The following is an 18461-nucleotide window of genomic DNA, read 5'->3' on the forward strand; positions in this document are numbered from 1 at the left end:
TAATCGAAAAGACGGTAGGTTTTGGGAGGGATGTGCGAGAGCTGGTTGAAGTACCTGCAGGTGCTGAAGGTCATCCTCCTGGATGTTCTGGGAGAGGTTGTAGATCTGCACCGACGAGAGCATTGTGCTGAGGGCGAACACTGTGGCACAGTCCCGCACTGTGCTCTGACTGTCGAACGCGCCCTGGGTGTCCATTAGGATGATGGCCAGCTGAAAGATGTAGGGAGAGACTTTTACTATCTAGTGTAGAGGCAGGATTTAAATCTAAATGTCGTGGTTCAGCCAAGGTCTGTAATTTTCGCCCAACAGCCTCGTTGGTAAAGGCTAGAGACTTCGTTTCCCAGTTCAATCGATTTCGTTGAGAAAATTTCCCGATTACTGGTGTTAACAACTGAGGTAGGGTAAGATGGGGCAAGATGGGTACATTTGTTAATTTATTTGATTATTAAAATCATCAGGTTCAATGCAACCCCAATGATGGTTTGATTTTTCAAACCAGCATTGGGGCTACATTAAGCCTGTCAATGTAGACAATCAATAACATTAATAAATTAGGTAGATGACCCACCTTGCCCAGCTTACCCTACGTAGTGCTCCAAGAACGCTAAATTGATTATACCTTATTACGTTGTTTTTCCTTTTCCTGTTGTATCACTTTCACTTTTTTTTTAATTCACTAGGTATTCACTTTGACTTAAAAAAAACTAAAACAGATACATATTTCGTTCACTACTTGCAAACTTCTATGACTAGACAGTGTAGAACTTTGCAAGTGGTAAACGAAATACGTTTTAGTGAATTAGTGAAAGTGAAAGAGATACATTAGTAGTATAATTAAAAGGAAAACAACGTAATAAGGTATACAATTATTCTTCTAAAACGCAGATCAATCAATTTAGATTAAATTAATGGCAGGCTTAAAGTTCCAGTTGAAACACTGTAACTAATGAAGCAGAAGAAGAAGAAGAAGATCTTATTCATAGCACTCACGGATCAACTCCAGTGATAATTTCTAGGAATTGTGGGAAAATTGTAACAACTTCCTGACATTTTGAAAATTCAACAATACGTTTTGCATACCGTCAGAGATCTTAAGGATCAACAGCAGATATACTGGTCTGGTTCGGAAGATTCGTATGTTAACTTAAAAAGGCTCAACACTACAATGCCAGCGGTTCAACTTACGAGTGTTAGTTAGTCAACATAAATACAAGTTCAGCAGAGCACAATCGTAATAACATTCTTCTTGGGTCCCTGAACATTTAACGTCATGTTCTGAGTACTTTACGTATATGTCTTCTGCTCTAGACTAAAAAGTCCACGAGAGATAACTGACTAGAATATCTGAGACTCCCTGATATCTGATATAGACCATAAGAGCCGTTCAGTTCATTGACATTCCGCCATTAGGCTTCCTAACTGTTGACAATTCTTTGAAGTTAACCCAGAAATCCTCTATAATAGACTAACAAGTCCTGTAAAGTTATTATTAAAGAGCATAAGAGATTGTCTACAAATCATCTATTATAGATTTACTATACTAGAGTTGATCAATAACTCCGGTCAACTAGACTTCCATGCCATCAGATGGTGACGCTGAATATACAATTCCCTTTAAGAGAGCAAAGAGTGCGGTAGCGTTTGCCTTCCTTTTGCTTTGCTTTCTTCGATACGGTCATCAGTCGGGTCGATCGCTTTTGTGTATCGTGTCTCGGTTGGTACCTTTTGCTATCGACGTTGGAAAGAAAAAAACTTCAAAATGATGGAAGTGAAAAATACAATTCGACAGTGAGCATGCATAAGGGCCTATACGCGATGATCGATTCTCTTCGTCGATTTTCTCTTTTGTTAATAACTCGCTAGATTTAACGTTTCTCGGTGCGTTTGCTGTTGCTTTTGATAGCCAATACAACCTTTTACTACTCTACATTGAACAAATTCTAGAAAATTGTTTCACTTAGCTGTAGCAATGCAAAGAGAAAATCGATGAAGAGAATCGATCATCGCGTATAGACCCTTATGCATGCTCACTGTCGAATTGGATTTGACTTTCCCAATGGAAGTGCGAATCCCACCATGGATTGAATTGTTAATTTTGTAAAGGCACTGGATGTGGATCCCGTTGAGATGGAAGCAACGTACCGGATTACATAACATACCCCAGAGCAATTATTTTCCGTTATGCTGATGGAGCCACTGCCTTTCCATCAGCATAACGGAAAATTAAATGCTCCGCGTTATTCAGCAACGTATACGCATGTCGCCTGCAATGAAGGCAATGTTCAATACGACTTAGTTTATGATCCTCAGCTAGGAATTTGATGTCTTCAGCAAAGTTTCTTAAAATATCATTTGGTACAACTTTCCCAAAAATACTAAGTGTCTATTCTATCTCCGCCGAAAGTCGACTGATACGAACACCACCAACAAGCAACGAAGAAGGAGACCATCAATAGGCTACAACAGCCACCAATCAGCGACGACCACATCAACGCTCGCCGCTTTAAAAGAGACATGCATCACCGTGCAAACAAATTTGAAATTTAAAACAAACCAATCCCACCAAGGTGGTCATTCTTAAAACAGGCCTGATAGAACTAGGAACTGTAATTAATAATAATTGAAATTTCAAAAGAACTAAAGTTGAAAAGACGCACCAGTGTCACTTGATAAGTAATACACGTAAACCACACAAATACAAGAAGGGGGCGAGCCCGGCGTAGTGGTTAGCATCCATACCTCTCACGCCAAAGTCACGAGTTCAAATCTCACCCCCCGGACAAGTCACGAATGACCCAAGAGCAAGAATGTATTTTAAACGGTGTCCCCAAACTTATGATCGGGAGTGTCTTACTGTCACTGGACGTATAAGTGTCCCATGTGTATATGAAATTCCATAGCACATGGGACACTTATACGTCCACCAGCAGCATAGTCATCATACGGTTTTTCTATAAATACAATGTTCTACGGCAAATTACATTTCCTTTACGGCGTTTGCATACTATTGCAGGAACATAAGTCAACCGGTCATGAACTGGTTTTGGGGAAGATCCAAACTTCCCCAGATCAATTTATTACCGAATGACTTCCCGAGCAAAGTCGGTTAACAAAATGAAAGCAATTCGATTTTAAAGTTTGCTGTTGTCATAATGAAAACACATTTTGATTTTAATTGTCGCGAATAAGTCTGATTACATTTTGTGCTTTTAGCTTCTTTCAGGTGTTTCAGCAACTTAACTTCAAGTTCTGCTGTTAACGTCTTCTTTAAAATTGAACTAACGATTATTGTCTAATTGTTTTGTTGAACACATTTTAGGTCACTCGTGACTTAAGCCAGACCCGTATTCAGTTAAATATTATGAATGCAAAATCAGTAATTGATTTCATTGATAGCAGAATTAGTTTTCCATTTGATTCAACAGTTTAAAATTTTGCTCCCATATTTGCTGTGTTAACCGTTAAATCAACCAAAATGAGATAAACTGGAGTATGCAAAATAAGTTACATCATAACAGCAAATTTTGATTTCAATTTGATCTCTAGCTTTGCTCGGATTATGTGCCTGCAACAGGTCGACTACTGCTAGGTTCACCAAAGGCTGCCTACCTTTTCTCCATTCGATGTTTCGTGCAGAAAGATATCTGACCACATCAGAATGCCGGTTGTGTCACGTTCGCTGCCACCCCGCCACGAGAATCCTGTCAGCGGTTCATTCTCGTCCCCAAGCCATTCCGAGGCGCTCTGATGGTGAACGTACTGTTGATGGGAATGGTAAAAAAAGCTAATTTACAACATCAATTGCCAATAACATATGATCGCCTTACCCTCGAGTACATATATCGCAAGAAGAAGTCCAGCAGAAAACTTTTGCCCTTCCGGAAGGCACCGGCAACCGAGATGACGACGACTGTCCGGTCCCGTACATTTTCCTGCAGCAGAATCTCCGTCAGTGCATCCTCGTTCAGTGCAAACGTGTGCTCTTCACCGGTTTCGACCACCTGTACCGGTTTCGCTGTGGCCATGGTCTGTCGCTATGTCTGTGGTCTAGATACCGGGCACGGTGTGCCTAATTCCGCAATCTTGCTCGCTTAATAGCTACTTCGGTAGAGCTCACTCTCGCTCCAATCTGCAAACCTGTTGACGAGCATAAAAAAGAAGGCAAAATGTGTAAAATTAGTTTTAAACGAAAATGAAAATTCCTCATTATGAATGAGATGCCACCGGAGGATTGCTCTGACCCCCAGACACGATCGAGGTGGTTATGCCATACCACCAGCCATGCCAACGAAAAACGAGATGAGATCGCTGGCTTTGCGAATAGCGCAGTAATTTCTTCACTTTTCAATCAATCTCACACATTCACACCGACGGAGACACCCCGGGACGCTGAACGATGCGCGGTAAAGCTACCTACGATGGACAAAAGAGGTACGATTGCAGTGCAGTGGCGCTGTTGGAAAGTGGGTATATCAAGGTCGTTTCTGCTATTATGGCTTGATTTGTAAACACGCATCGTGTTGGATCGCGGTTACAGTGGTTGCGGTGACGGACGCGGGAAACTATCACCGCACCAATACCAATAGGACACCCATACCCGATGTGCTCAAGTGGATCAATCAAGGTCCGGTATATGGTTAGCGCAGATGGAACTACTTGAAGTCAATCCAAATCAGTTCTAACGAATAAATTCAATTCAAGTCAATTCCATATTCAAGTCATAAATCAGAATGTACCTCACACGCCCAACCCACACCGTTAATTCGGATAAGCATTCAACTCGTTTCGTTTGTGTGTGCACCGAAAAAAAAAAACATAATTCAATAACTGCAAATTGCGGAATGCATCTCGCGAATCGGGCGTATCAACAAGATGTTCAGTTGATGATCGCTTCGTGAAACAACAACAACAACAACATCAAGCAGAGAGGCAAAAAGGGGCGGCTGCTGTAGCTGCTTCCTTAACTCGGTGATGCGCCGCTAAAAATAAGAATTAAATAACTGTTCTTGCCATCTTTCGTGTAGTAGATATACAGATATGAGAAGACAAGAGTCTATAACCGGTAGATTCGAGTGTTTATTTCTAAACGCTCTCGATATTCTCTAGGAGGTAGGGGAGACGAAACTTGCCACTCAACAAGGAATGATCATGCCTGGCCATCGATCATCAGACAGCTGGGCAAATGGTCGATGCCGTCATACATGTTTGTGTGTGTGTACGTTGCAGCTACATCTTACAAAGAAACGAAACTGTTAAAAATTGTTTGAATATTAAAAAAAGAATTCTCAGATTTCCTTATGTCAACCAGGGTTGCTTCCACTCACTTGCTATAAAAAAATATTTTTCTAAATTATGCAATCATTAGATGTTATAATGATATGTTGTACTAGTAAGTAACAAGAAGAGGATGTATAGTATGTGTTTGACTCAAAAAAACCTGTCAATTTCGCTTTCAGAGCGTCACAATCAGCGATTTTATGATTCGTGAACGTTCACTCAGAGTGAGCGCTCACGAGTCGTAAAATCGCTGATTGTGACGCACTGAAAGCAATATTGACAGATTTTATGTGTCAAACCTATACTTCATGACATCTTCTTGTAACTTACAAGTAATAATTAGCATTATACTATTTCATGGTTTCATTATTCCGAAAAACATTTTTTTATAGCAAGTGAGTGGAAGTAACCCTGATGTCAACACAATCGAGGCAAGGTGTAGGTTCTGCATAATCCACTAATTATTTACCGTTAATACAAAGTTGATTGAAACTTCTGTGCTTCGGACTGAACTCCTGTTTGGTACTTTTCTTAGTTGCTAGCCTAGGTACCATGGGGACCGAAATCCGTACACCTAAGAAATGATTAAAAATCCGTACATTTAATACAAAACTCTTAATTTGTGTCTGAGGAGAACGCATTTTGATGCTGTACAGATTTGGTACTTGTTTACTTTATGAACCACGATGAAGCAAAATTAATTAAACTGTCATGAGAACCAACTGAATTGAGCATAGTTAGGAAATGTACAATGTTATGCAAATTAATATGCCATACCATAAACCATGCAATCCGTTCGAGACAACTTGTGTCTATAGTTCCTCGAGTACTCCACACTTTCTAGATCTTGCGAAGGATCTAATAAGATTTTCATGATACAAGAACAGTTTTGATAACCGCAGTTCACCGCACGATATACTGTTAAACCGATCTTCTGCGCAGTAAGCAAAAACGGTCACTCTAACGCCATGGAGCCCCTCATAGTGCAATACTTTACTTATGATCGAGTTGTTGTTGTATTCATACAAAATCCAACGAGGATTGTAAGTGTTGCAACACAACACAACAACACACAACCAGTAAACATTGCCACATATGAGTATTTGGGTCGAAAATCTGGCTAAAATTGTGTTTTGAACGGCCGTTTGGTGTGGTCGAACGCCGTTTAGCCGAATACTTTAGACGAATTCATAAATGTTCGAACAATTTTTATGATAATTTGAACTATTTTTATGACAATTTGAACATACTTGTACTTCTATTAAGTTTAACGAAGTTCATCGCATTCCTACGTAATACACTAAACTTTTACAAAGTTTGCTGAGCTATTATGAAGCTCGCTGCACATCTACGAAGCGCCTAGAAATTTTATGAAATGCGTTGATTTTCTGCAAAGAGCTCTTCTGTTTTACTGAGATTTAATGAAATTTCCTGAAATTAAACCCCTCAACATCAAGGCCTAAAACAACAACTAAAACAAGCTGCCGGAACTTTTATTAAAGTTGCTAAATTAAACACCTTAACATCAAGGTCATGAAGTTAAAACTGGGTCCCAGAACATTTATGAAGTTTCTTGATGTTAATTCCCTTAACATCAACGAAGTTTTCAAGACTATTACAAAGTACCTACTTCTGCGAAGTTTTTCCGATTTTTTACAAAGCTCCTCCAATTTACATGAAGTTCACTGAAGCTCTACAACGTGTCCAGTATTTCTATTAAAGTCCCTGATGTTATACGAAATGCAATGAAGATTAAGAAAAATCCATGAGCTTCAACTGTTTAACACACCTTCCTCCCGCCTGCAAATTGCGATGAAGAGGTGCAGAGATGTGAAGACATTTCGTAGATCTCGCCGAGGATTTTTTTTTCTTTCAAATACTCCTGCCAACCCTGCCCAATGTGCAAAACTGTCAGGATAAAAATGTGATTTTCATATGAATATGAACAGCCATCTGCCTCATAATTCACTGCCTCGTGAGAGTCTGAATCATTGTGAAGTAAACAAGTCACTGACAGCAGAGCACTCAGTCAGCACGTTTATTATTCCGCGATGGTACCCAATTCTTGTTTTGAAAGGATGAGCGAACATTGTATATGGAAAAATGACTCAATGACATGCTGTGTGAGCGAAGGCAAGCGGTATGAGACGCCTATTCGTAACTTAATGTTTTCGGTGGCTCTTTCATTGTCTCATTCTTTACCGTTCGATACAAACGGTCTGGATAGAGCAATGAACTGAATAGTCAATAAATTTACGCCCTGGCTCTGACATAATTTAGGGGCTGCATGGGAAAAAAAATCAAGGAAATGCTAGATATAATCATAAGATTATTCAGGGGAATCGTCTAAGCAACTCTGAAGACATCTTTTTAAAAAATTTGATAGTTTGTTTATGATAAGGAATCTTGTAAAAATTAACAAATATACCTACAAAGGTAATTGAGGAATCGATTTTAAATTTGGAAACTACGATTCGTTTTATTGCCTAGAAAACATGCTTTCAAAATATTTATTATCCCAGTCTACTAAGGTAAAACCACATCAAGACTGTCAAGTGTCAGAAACTAAGACTTTTTACCATTATCCATTCCTGACCAAGGAAAATTACGCCGTTTAGTTGAGTGTTTCACCTCTGAACATTAAAAATCAGTTTGCATACGCAAGTAGAGCAAAGTACAATAAGCAGAACGTATAGTTAACAGAATTCGATCAAAATATATACAAATATATTTTAAGAATGCAAACAATTTCGTGGTAATTTTCCGGCTGATTTCGATTCACGGTTCATTGCTGGTTTTCCTGATTTAGTGGCCACCCTGAATTCCACACTTTCTTATTATTACCATTAAATTCGATAGGATTTTTTGACGTAGGACTACGCCTGTGATTTCTATATGGGGGTACACGTTGTGAAAACCGAAAATGGAACATGTAACAAAATTATGAAAGATTTTGAACGTTAATAACTCAGCTGCCCCTGGACAAATTTCAATAATTTTATCACCAATCGATCAGAAATGCATCTGTTAAATTTAAGACTTTATAATTTTTCAAAATGTCACTATTGAAAATTGCACGAATGTGCAATTCTTCCTTTGATAATTAAAATTATCACCGATTGCCTGCGAAAAGTGATTTCCCTAACACAGATTTCAAAGTTAAATTCCATCCGGTCTCACCAAACGGTGTTTATTCAATCACCGCGTGGTGAGTGGTGGAAGAGGCTCCCCGAAAGCAGCTGCTACCAAGGCTGGCCTCAACCGCTGATCGGATTCAGTTCCAATCACCGTGTGTAGTCGTCGGCATCAGCTGCAGCAGCAGCAAATGCTTTCGGCGCGTGGCGTTGAACATTGTTTCCCAGTATACAACGAAAGGCTGCCTGCAAGCAGTGAGCTGCAGCCCACATGAGCATCCATAGAAGGAGGAAGAAGCCGCACCGCTATTGATCGGAATCAGTAGCTCTTCGTGAGTCAGTGTGGGCCATCTATGCCAAGCGCGTCACCCTCATTCCAAACAACATACAGCCCACCAGCCTCATCTGTGTTTAATACCCTAATAGTTCAACATTACTCATCATCACGACAAAACGGTTCTTTTTAGGACCACCATAAATTTGTAAAATAGTATTTTTTGGACATTTGTCAAGGTCATCAAGGTGTCAGTTCCCATATCAAGATATAGCTGGAATTATGGCGTAACAGCTTTTGTAAACAATGACTTCTTTCGATGATGTCTTGAAAGTGCAGGCTCGCCTTCGCAAATCAACATCACCATCAGGTAGGGTGAGACTTCCCCTACCCGACGGTAATGTTGGTTTGCGTGGGCCTGCCTTGAATTCATAAAAAATCATCGAGAGAAGTCATTGTTTACAAAAGCTGTTACGCCTAATTCCAGCGCTATCTAGATATGTTTAAATCTAACATACCACGTACTTTAAGGCAACATTGGGGGTGTGATTTCAAAAACCAAAGTTGGTCGCGACATGAAGGTGGTCTGACTTTGATCCAGATACAGTCAAGATTCCTATAGTACGGTTAATAGGAACCGGCATTAACGAATACACGTAGCATATGGGATTAGAGCTAATTGGGGACAAACTCTTATTGTAGGGTAATTTGAAGAGATAACTTCCTGGTGTCTTCTGAAAAGTTATTAAACAGAATATTTGCCACCTTTTGGGAACATTTAGCATCCGGAAGACCCGGAACATCCGTAAAAGTGGTCAATTCATGAAACTAATCCTAGAGCTCCGCGGTTTTTTCGAAACCGCTCATAGACGTCTTATCAGAATGAATTCAGAGTTGTGACCTGAATATGAACCCAGAGGACCACGGGATGGTCCACCGGAAGATCCGGAACATCCGTAAAAGTGGTCAATTCATGAATCTGATCCTAGAGCTCCGCGGTTTTTTCGAAACCACTCCTAGACAACTTATCAGAATGAATTCGAAATTGTGACTGGAATATGGATACTGGAGACCACGGGATGGTCCACCGGAAGATCCGGAACATCCGTAAAAGTGGTCAATTCATAAATCTGATCCTAGAGCTCCGCGGTTTTTTCGAAACCACTCATAGACATCTTATCAGAATGAATTCGAAGTTGTGACTGGAATATGGACACTGGAGACCACGGGATGGTCCACCGGAAGATCCGGAACATCCGTAAAATTGGTCAATTCATGAATCTGGTCCTAGAGCTCCGCGGTTTTTTCGAAACCACTCCTAGACAACTTATCAGAATGAATTCAAAACTGTGACTGGAATATGGATACTGGAGACCACGGGATGGTCCACCGGAAGATCCGGAACATCCGTAAAAGTGGTCAATTCATGAATCTGATCCTAGAGCTCAGCGGATTTTTCGAAATCACTCTTAGACGTCTATGAGTGGTTTCGAAAAAACCGTGGAGCTCTAGGATCAATTTCAATTATGGACCAGTCTATGAGTGGGTTCGAATTAAGCGCGGAGCTCTAGAATCTGTTTCGTGAATTGACCACTTTTACGGATGTTCCGGGTCTTCCACAGGACCAGACTTGTGACTTTCCGGATGCTAAATGTTCCCAAAACGTGGCAAATATTCTGTTTAATAACTGTTCAGAAGACACCAGGAAGTTATCTCTTCAAATTACCCTACAATCAGTGTTTGGTCCCAATTAGGTCAAATCCCATATGCTACGTGTATTCGTTAATGCCGGATCGACCGCACTATAGGAATCCAGGGGTAACCGTACTATAGGAATCCGGCAAGAACGAATCCGTACTATAGGAATCTTGACTGTATGATGGATTTTAATTCTTAATACGCCAATCGATAGGATTTGTTTCTACGAATCTGTTAAAATTAAGGCTTTATCATTTTTCAAAATATCACTATTGAAAATTTAACGGATGTGCAACTGTTGCTATGATAATTAAAATTATCACCGATTGCCTGCGAGAATCGATTTCCCTAACACAGATTTCAAAGTTGAATTCCAACTGGTCTCACCAATTGGTGATTATTCAATCACCGCGTTGTGAGTGGTGGTGTTCTCCAGTACACAACGAAAGGCTGCCTGCAAGCAGCAAGCTGCAGCCCACATGAGCGTCTATAGAAAGAGGAAGAAGCTGCACCGCTATTGATCGGAACCAGTAGCTCTTCGTGAGTTGTTGTGGAACATCTATGTCAAGCGCGTCATACTAAAGAGTATTAACAGAGAGAACCCCGCTCAAATTCCTACTCCTACACAAATCACAAGCTCCTGCTGCAGTTAACAAATAAGATTTATTATATAAGACCACGTAGTCCTACGTCACCATTGCGTACAACTCCATAGGGCTGTCCCTTGTAGTTTTAAAAAAATACGTTTGATTCTCCAAACATCGAACAAAAGCCTAAATTCAAACAATAAAATGCATTAAAATCAAAATCATGAAGATGATTAAATTGATTGATCGCATCCAAACATTACGATATGTTAGCAATACCAAAAAATTTAACCTTTAAAATTGATTTTGCATTAGTCAAAAAACTTACTTAAGTGACCATTTCAACGAATAAAGTGACTTTAGTAACTTTCAGTCGTAAATAGTGATTTTCAAGTGATCAGCTTAAAAAAGTCACCAACTCCCAGCCCTGCAAATTGTCGCAAGAATTATTAGGAATGCGAACATAAATGTAGAGTAGGTTGCAATAGTTTTCTAGAGGGAATTGCTGCACAGACTATGGAGAAAATTTCATGAGAATACTGGACAGAATCATAATATTATTGAGGGAAATCCTGACAGTAAAAATAATTTTAAATACATTTTCGAGTGGGACCTCCCTTAGCTCAGTCAGGTAAAGGCGCAGCTACATGGCAAGACCATGCTGGAGGTGGCTGGGTTCAATTTTCGGTCTGATCTAGGAATTTTCGGGTTGGAAAATTTCTCGACTTCTCTGGGCATAGAGTATGATTGATTTTTTATACTAATGCAAAAATGGTAAAGGCATCGAAAGCTCTCAATTAATAACTGTAGAAGTGCATCTAAAACACTAAGTTGAGAGCACGCAATAAGCTAATATGCGATAAGCATTAAGCTTGAAATGCGAAGAAGAAGAAGTTGGCATTTTGGAGTGTTCCTAAGGAAATATTTGAAGAAATTTGCAAAGATATCCTGAGATAAGTTTCAATGGAATATTGTAGTATGTTCAAACATTGAAATTTCTTCAAATTCCGTACACAGAAATTCAGGATCTAGGATTACCAAAAAAACTTAAGGTTCTGAAACTGAGATTGGTAACACATTTCATGATCCTGGTCTTCGAAAACTGTTCAAGATTATGGGGCTAGAACCTGGACCCTACCTATCGACCCATCAACACATGGACCGAGGACCAATGGCTTCACTTCCCGTGATCAAAGATTTCGTGCCTCTGAAAATCCCGGCAGCGCTGGGCTACAACATGATTAGTTGACAACCTGGAAGAAGAGTGATTCCTAGCTCCGGTCCTCACAAGTCCCTAACTCACGCCTCCATATAATTATATGTCATATATGTCGGGTCATATAATTATAAACGACTACCAGCTGAAATATGGACACAGCTGGATGGCGTAGCCTGGACAATGTTGTCAATCCGATAATATAAAAGTGAGGAGATGCAAAGCGAACACTGGCGCGGTAACCATAGCACGGCGGTGAAGGAAATGCTTCGTCTCTGAGCGTCTGTCCACCACGGAGGTGCGGCTCAAAAAGCGTCTGACTGGCATCCAGTGGCTGAATAAGAAATGCTCTTCCCCATAAGCTACACCCATGCTTGGCATACACAGTTGTACACACCAACTGCTCATTTATTAATAACTTTTTACACAGTTGTTGAAATTTGTTTTTCTTTAAAGTAATTGATAGATTAGGATTATAGCTTACTATAGATATGCAAAAAGTAGATAAATCTTTGCATTTAAATCAACACCAATGAATTTTTACTCTCAAAGTCCGAAATGTGCAGCGAGCATTTCTCACTTAATTTTTACAACGCAAAAACAAATACAGTTTATTACTAGAATTCAAATCTACTTTGTTTTATGTATCTATAACAAGCTTAAACTCTATTGTATCTATTGCTTCAAAAAGCACTATGTTTTGTCAACTCTGTGTTAAGTTATTAGCAAATGAGCAGTTCCAGGGCTGTTACAAGATTTTCTAAATTTGATCCGCGAAATCCGCGATTTTTGAAAAGAATTCCGCGGCTACAAATACATATCAGCGCCAAAAAAATAATTTTCATTGCCTAAAAATAGCATTTGTATACTACTACTACATGGCATTTCAAGCTTATAGCATATTAGATTTTTGCCTGCTCTCAACTTAGTGTTCTTTGAAGTACTTTCACATTTTAATTGAGAGCTTTCTATGCCCGTACCATCCTATGCCCAAGAAAATAGAGAAATTGTCCAAGCCGAAAAATTAAAAGACCGGACGTGAATCGAACTCAGTCGCATCCAGCATGGACTTGCTTTGTAGCTGCGCCTTTACCGACTGAGCTAAAGAAGTATCGTTTGTAACCTTTAATTTTTTAAATTACATTGTATCATCTTCAGTTATTTATGTATTGTATAAATTCTGAGTAATTAGTGAACATAATAAAACACCCTTACATTATGAGATTCTATTAAATAATACTTATTTTTTTAATATGAACCTAGCGCTTTTCGTTGTCAAATCATAACCGAATCGAATATATGTGACTTTGTGGATCATGCACGACTTATTAGTATGTATATTCGGAAAATTATAGGTTTTTCAAATCGTTCAGGACATCAGTTGATTTGCTCTACTAGATCAAACAAGACTGCAATAATGTCTGTAGTATCGGAAAATGTCCAATAAGATTCAAAGTGTCTATGTGGATCATGCATGATCTATTTCCGAGTAATCCAGATGTTTAAGGGTCTTTAAATCATCCTGGAGTTCAGATAATTTGATCTACTACATCAGCCGAGATTGGGACAATGTCTTTAGTATCGAAATATTTCCAGATAGATGCACAGAGTCTATGTGGATCATGCATGAACTATTGCCATGTATACCATATGTTTTAAGTTCTCCAAATCGTTCTGGAGTTCAGATGATTTATTCTACTAGATCAACCATGACTGGGATAAAGTCTGTAGTATCGAAATATGTCCAAACAGATTCATAGTGTCTATATGGATAATGTTTAATTATTTCCACGTATACCAGATGATCTAGGTTCTCTCAATCGTCCTGCAGTTCAGATGATTAGTTTTAATAGATCAACAAAGACTAGGATAATATCTGTAGTATCGAAATACCGATTTGGAAATCCTAGAACATTTGACATACACGTTGGCATGATCCACATAGACACTGCAAATTTGTGTGGGTAACCTCGATACTACAGATATTGAATTAGTCTTGGGTGATCTAGTAGAAAAATAATCTGATCTCCAGAATGATTTCAGAACCTATAACATCTTGTATACGTAGCAATAGGTCGGGTACAATCCACATTGACACTTTGAATCTGTTTGGACATATTTCGATACTACAGACATTATTGGAGTCTTGGATTATATAGTAGAAAAAATCAACTGAACTCCAGGACGATTTGGAGAACCTAGAATATCCGGTATACATGGCATTTACTCGCATATATACGATTCGTGTAATGATTTGACATCGAAAAATACTGTGTTCATATTGGAAATAAATAAAAACATGAAAATGTCTCTCATTGGACAGACCTCACGGAATTTCCGTGTAAATCCGGTGTGACTTATGGAATTGAGATCATTTCTCGATTATTTGCAGGGTTTTTGGTTTGAACCGGTAAAAAATTGAGAGCCAAATGAACAACAAAATTGATGACAGCAAAATAATTCCGTCCCGGAGGTTACAATGAATTCCACAATTTTTGTGACAGCACATCAGTCCCTTGGCGATTTTCGCGACATCATTTAATGCTTCCGCGATTTTCGCGACTGAAAGTTCAAATCCGCGACAAATCCGCGAAAATCGCGAAATCCGCGCCTGTTGTAACAGCCCTGCAATTACACTAAAAAGTGAGTGAAATTGAAGACGTTTACTGTGTTTTATAATCTACAGCAAATCAGAATATATTATTGTAACATTATGTCGGTTCAATGCTCCGCACAGCCCCCGCTGTTTATACTGGAGCAACTTATTTTAAACTACTTCCGCTGAGATAAAGACTCTTTAATAAAATCCCACTGACAGGCCCCTCGATAACGTGAACGTAGAATGATCTATTCTATGCATAAGCGCAGCAAATTGGGGTGCTTGTGGAGCCTCGCCTGACCACCTTCAGAACTGAGCAACAGAGGACTGTTTGGGATCTGAGGGAGAGTCACGAAAAGAGAAAATGGAACGTCAAAAGCAGCCAGACGGCTGCTGTTACAACCAGTCAGGTAGCACTTGTGGTTCTTGCGATACAGTGCTGTGCGACATACGGTCCAAACTGTTAGTCTCTTCATTTCAAGGATCACTTCCAGAAATTGCATCGTCGCTTTCCCCAGAAAACATAAAGTATTCGGGAACGTTGATGATGAAGTTGGCATAAATGTGATCTTTCAGACGAATAAAGCGAAAGATCCTTCAGTTCGCTTAGAATAATTGTCGCTGGGTCTTTGTTGACAGTAGGAATCGCATCTGCTTTTCTGTGTTCTTTAGCTTAAGATCTGCGGTGAGGTGTTGTCTTGCGACACTGACAGCATTGAGTGAGCGGTTTCTTTGCGGGAATTGACTGTAGAAATGATCTATAATGCTGACGAATCCGGTCTTTTTTTCTGAATGTTACCTGCAGAGACTTTGGTAACGTACAGCGAGAAAAACGCAGGTTTCCAAGCTTCAAATCACATTTATGCCATGCTGCAACGTATCAGGAACTCATAAGCTATCCATGGTGGTGATTGGAAAATCCCGTAACCCGCGAGCATTGAAGAATGTACGTGTTACTGTTTCATCATGTCTTCAAAGAACGCATGGATGACGAGAATCTTGTTCAAGGAATGGTTTTTCAAACAAAATGTTCCAGGAGTGCGTAATAACTGTTCCACCCATCATTTGAATAATAAAATGGAAAGAGATGATGGACTGATAACACAATTTTTCTTACCGCCTAATGTCACCGCAATGATTAAGCCGATGGATCAGAATGTGATCCAGAATGTCAAGCTGCGATGGGAAGGTGTAGAAGAGAAAGTTATTTGGCAATCTTGGAAAAAGATGGGCATCATCGATGGGGACCAGCTGTTGCACTCGATCCATGGCTGCATATCGCCAATCAGGTTATTTGCGGATACATAGCAGATCGTATTCTTGCTGGTCAATCCATCTAGCTCGAGAACTTTCTGAGGCGTCGTCAACAATCTAATCACGTAACCAGTTCACTGCAGTTGACCAGTATTTTCATTCGCCTTCCCCACGATCCATCTTTCTTTTGCACTCCAAAACCAATGGCCATTCAATAGTTACGTAAGAACTTAGGGGGAAGGGAATGTTTGGTATTTTCTTACGCTCCATATAAAACAAGTCAATTTTATATGAAGAAAATCATACAAGGATAGGAGGGGTTGAAACGCCTTCAATATGCTTACGAAATTATTGAAAGGTCCCTAAATATATTTTCATGACCACTGTTGGCAAAATCAGCAATCAATTGATATTTTTCCGCTCTCATGCACTCGCAATATCATGCGTGATATTGGAACAAAACATCATGCTTGATATTGATTTTACAAGCTCCTTTGATATTGCGAGACTATTCACAACGTGCAAAAATCAAGCTGAGAGTTGACTCGACACAAAAATGATTCCATTGCACATCGTTTTCTTAGAAAGAGAAAGTAAGGTTTGCTATCTCTTTTGCTCTTCACCGATGGTAGACACGAAGTGACTGCTGCCAGCCGATATGGAAGTTTCGGTTGCATTCGGGTATAAAGCAAAAATCATGAAACTCAATCTCACCACAGTTTGAGATTTACAGCTGGTGAGTTTTGTTAGCTTGATATTCCGAGCTACGATATCACAGCTTGCAAAATCAACCGCAGTTGTTTGCTTGTTGATTTTTGTCTACGAAAATCAAGCAAGATCTTGGGCGTTGGTGAGATTTGATTTTTTGATATTTTCCCAACACTGTTCATGACGATTATTATCACCATATTGAGGAAAAAACAAAAGAAGAAAATCCCGATTTTGGCAACATAAACCCTTGTTGCCAAAACGAGAAGGCACTGTTTTTCATATTATTTCGTCATCATGAATCTGTTATTGGTCGAAATTTTTATTTTACCTTACCAATTTCAAGTTCCTTAGCAGCACGGAGCACAATTTAAAACCCCGTAATTTAGACTTCTTTCAAATGTTCTCCAAGCTTTAACTGGAAGTAGGAAGTCTTCAGATCGTTCCATAGAAGACCTTTGAACTTTCCCTAAATGTATCCTTACTCTAAAATAATGCTTTCCTGCTTCGTCTAGAATATCTCTGAATGTAACCTAGAAGCCCTTAAAATGTATATGTTGATGCACTATTTCAATGTTCTGACCTATTGAACGACGAGAACAATGAAAATGTAGTGCTTTTAATAAGTCATTGGGGAATTTAAAGGGCAGGTCCCTTAAATATAAATTCCGCTATGATACACGGATAGAAATCTCCTTATAACTTTTGGCAAATTTCTATTGCTGATTATTCATAAAATGTATAAGTCAACTAATAAGCAGACGCCTTGCAAAAAGTTAATGAAGATCATGTGTCAAATGAAATGTATAAACGGTCACACACTTCTTTTATGCATTCTTATATGACCTATGTGGTTTGTCTTATGGAATGTATAAGGCTGATGTTTTGGCAAAAATGTATAAGTGAACCACATGGATAAAATAATTGATTTTCGTTTCGTGTATAATATTACTAAATTTATTAGTGTGTAGATCATGTGAACATCAATTGAATCACTGATCGCTATGAGAACTAATCTCATATTATATACAACAAATAGTTACTTTAAATGGCCTGTGTTCATCTCAGCTTGTCGAATACAAATTACACTTCGAGGGAGAGAATACAGTAACCTCTACAACTCGATATCTACATATATAACCATATAGTAAAAGTTGATTTTCATGCCTACTGCAGTGGTCCCTTCCAATGATTTCCTATAGAATTGTTTTTTTGTTAAACTTGACAACTGCGAGTTGTACAGATGACTGTTATAATAACAGTAATGAAGGTGACCACCAAAGTAGCACACTTCTGTCAAAATAAGTATTGATCATCAAGTTGACTGAAATAATGTGCAGCACCCGACAAAAGTATATCATCTCGTGTTTTTTTTTAATAACCAAAATAATCAGTGACGAGTGTGATACTAAACATATTTATACTAGACTTGATTAAGGACAATACAAACAAAGTTTGGGAACGAAAAAAAGTGACTTTAGTTGGAAAAAGTGTCTTTTAAGTGACCGGCTTTCAAAAAAAGACCAAGTTACTAAAAAGTGCCTTGCTAACTGATTAACTTGTATCTTTACTACCATCAACAAAATATGTGTTTTAAGAATCTTCGAATTCACCCCATACAAACATGATTGGATGAGACTGCTAATTTCAATTCACCGTAAAACAAAAAACTTATGCCCATATTTGTACCTATAATCCTTGGTATTATTACCCA

The 18461-nt window shown here is 39.0% G+C and overlaps 1 protein-coding gene across 3 annotated transcripts in view; it reads right to left on the bottom strand.

Moving 5' to 3' along the window:
- The window catches only part of atl (atlastin GTPase), a 56997-nt gene that overhangs the window by 14768 nt on the left and 23768 nt on the right, over positions 1–18461 (bottom strand). For all 3 annotated transcript variants that reach the window (XM_065233488.1, XM_065233486.1, XM_065233487.1), the window contains exons 2-4: positions 3828–4137; positions 3610–3759; positions 55–210 (exon numbers count right to left, since the gene is read on the bottom strand). In XM_065233488.1, coding sequence (XP_065089560.1) covers positions 55–210; positions 3610–3759; positions 3828–4025 — 504 coding nt within the window. In that variant the 5' untranslated portion in view covers positions 4026–4137. The remainder of the gene's footprint in view (positions 1–54; positions 211–3609; positions 3760–3827; positions 4138–18461) is intronic.

Source organism: Ochlerotatus camptorhynchus, unplaced genomic scaffold, assembly GCF_037179485.1.
Source record: "Ochlerotatus camptorhynchus isolate MF236.1 unplaced genomic scaffold, CSIRO-AGI_Acam_v1.1 ptg000402l, whole genome shotgun sequence".
In the NCBI taxonomy this organism is placed as follows: Eukaryota; Metazoa; Arthropoda; class Insecta; order Diptera; family Culicidae; genus Ochlerotatus; species Ochlerotatus camptorhynchus.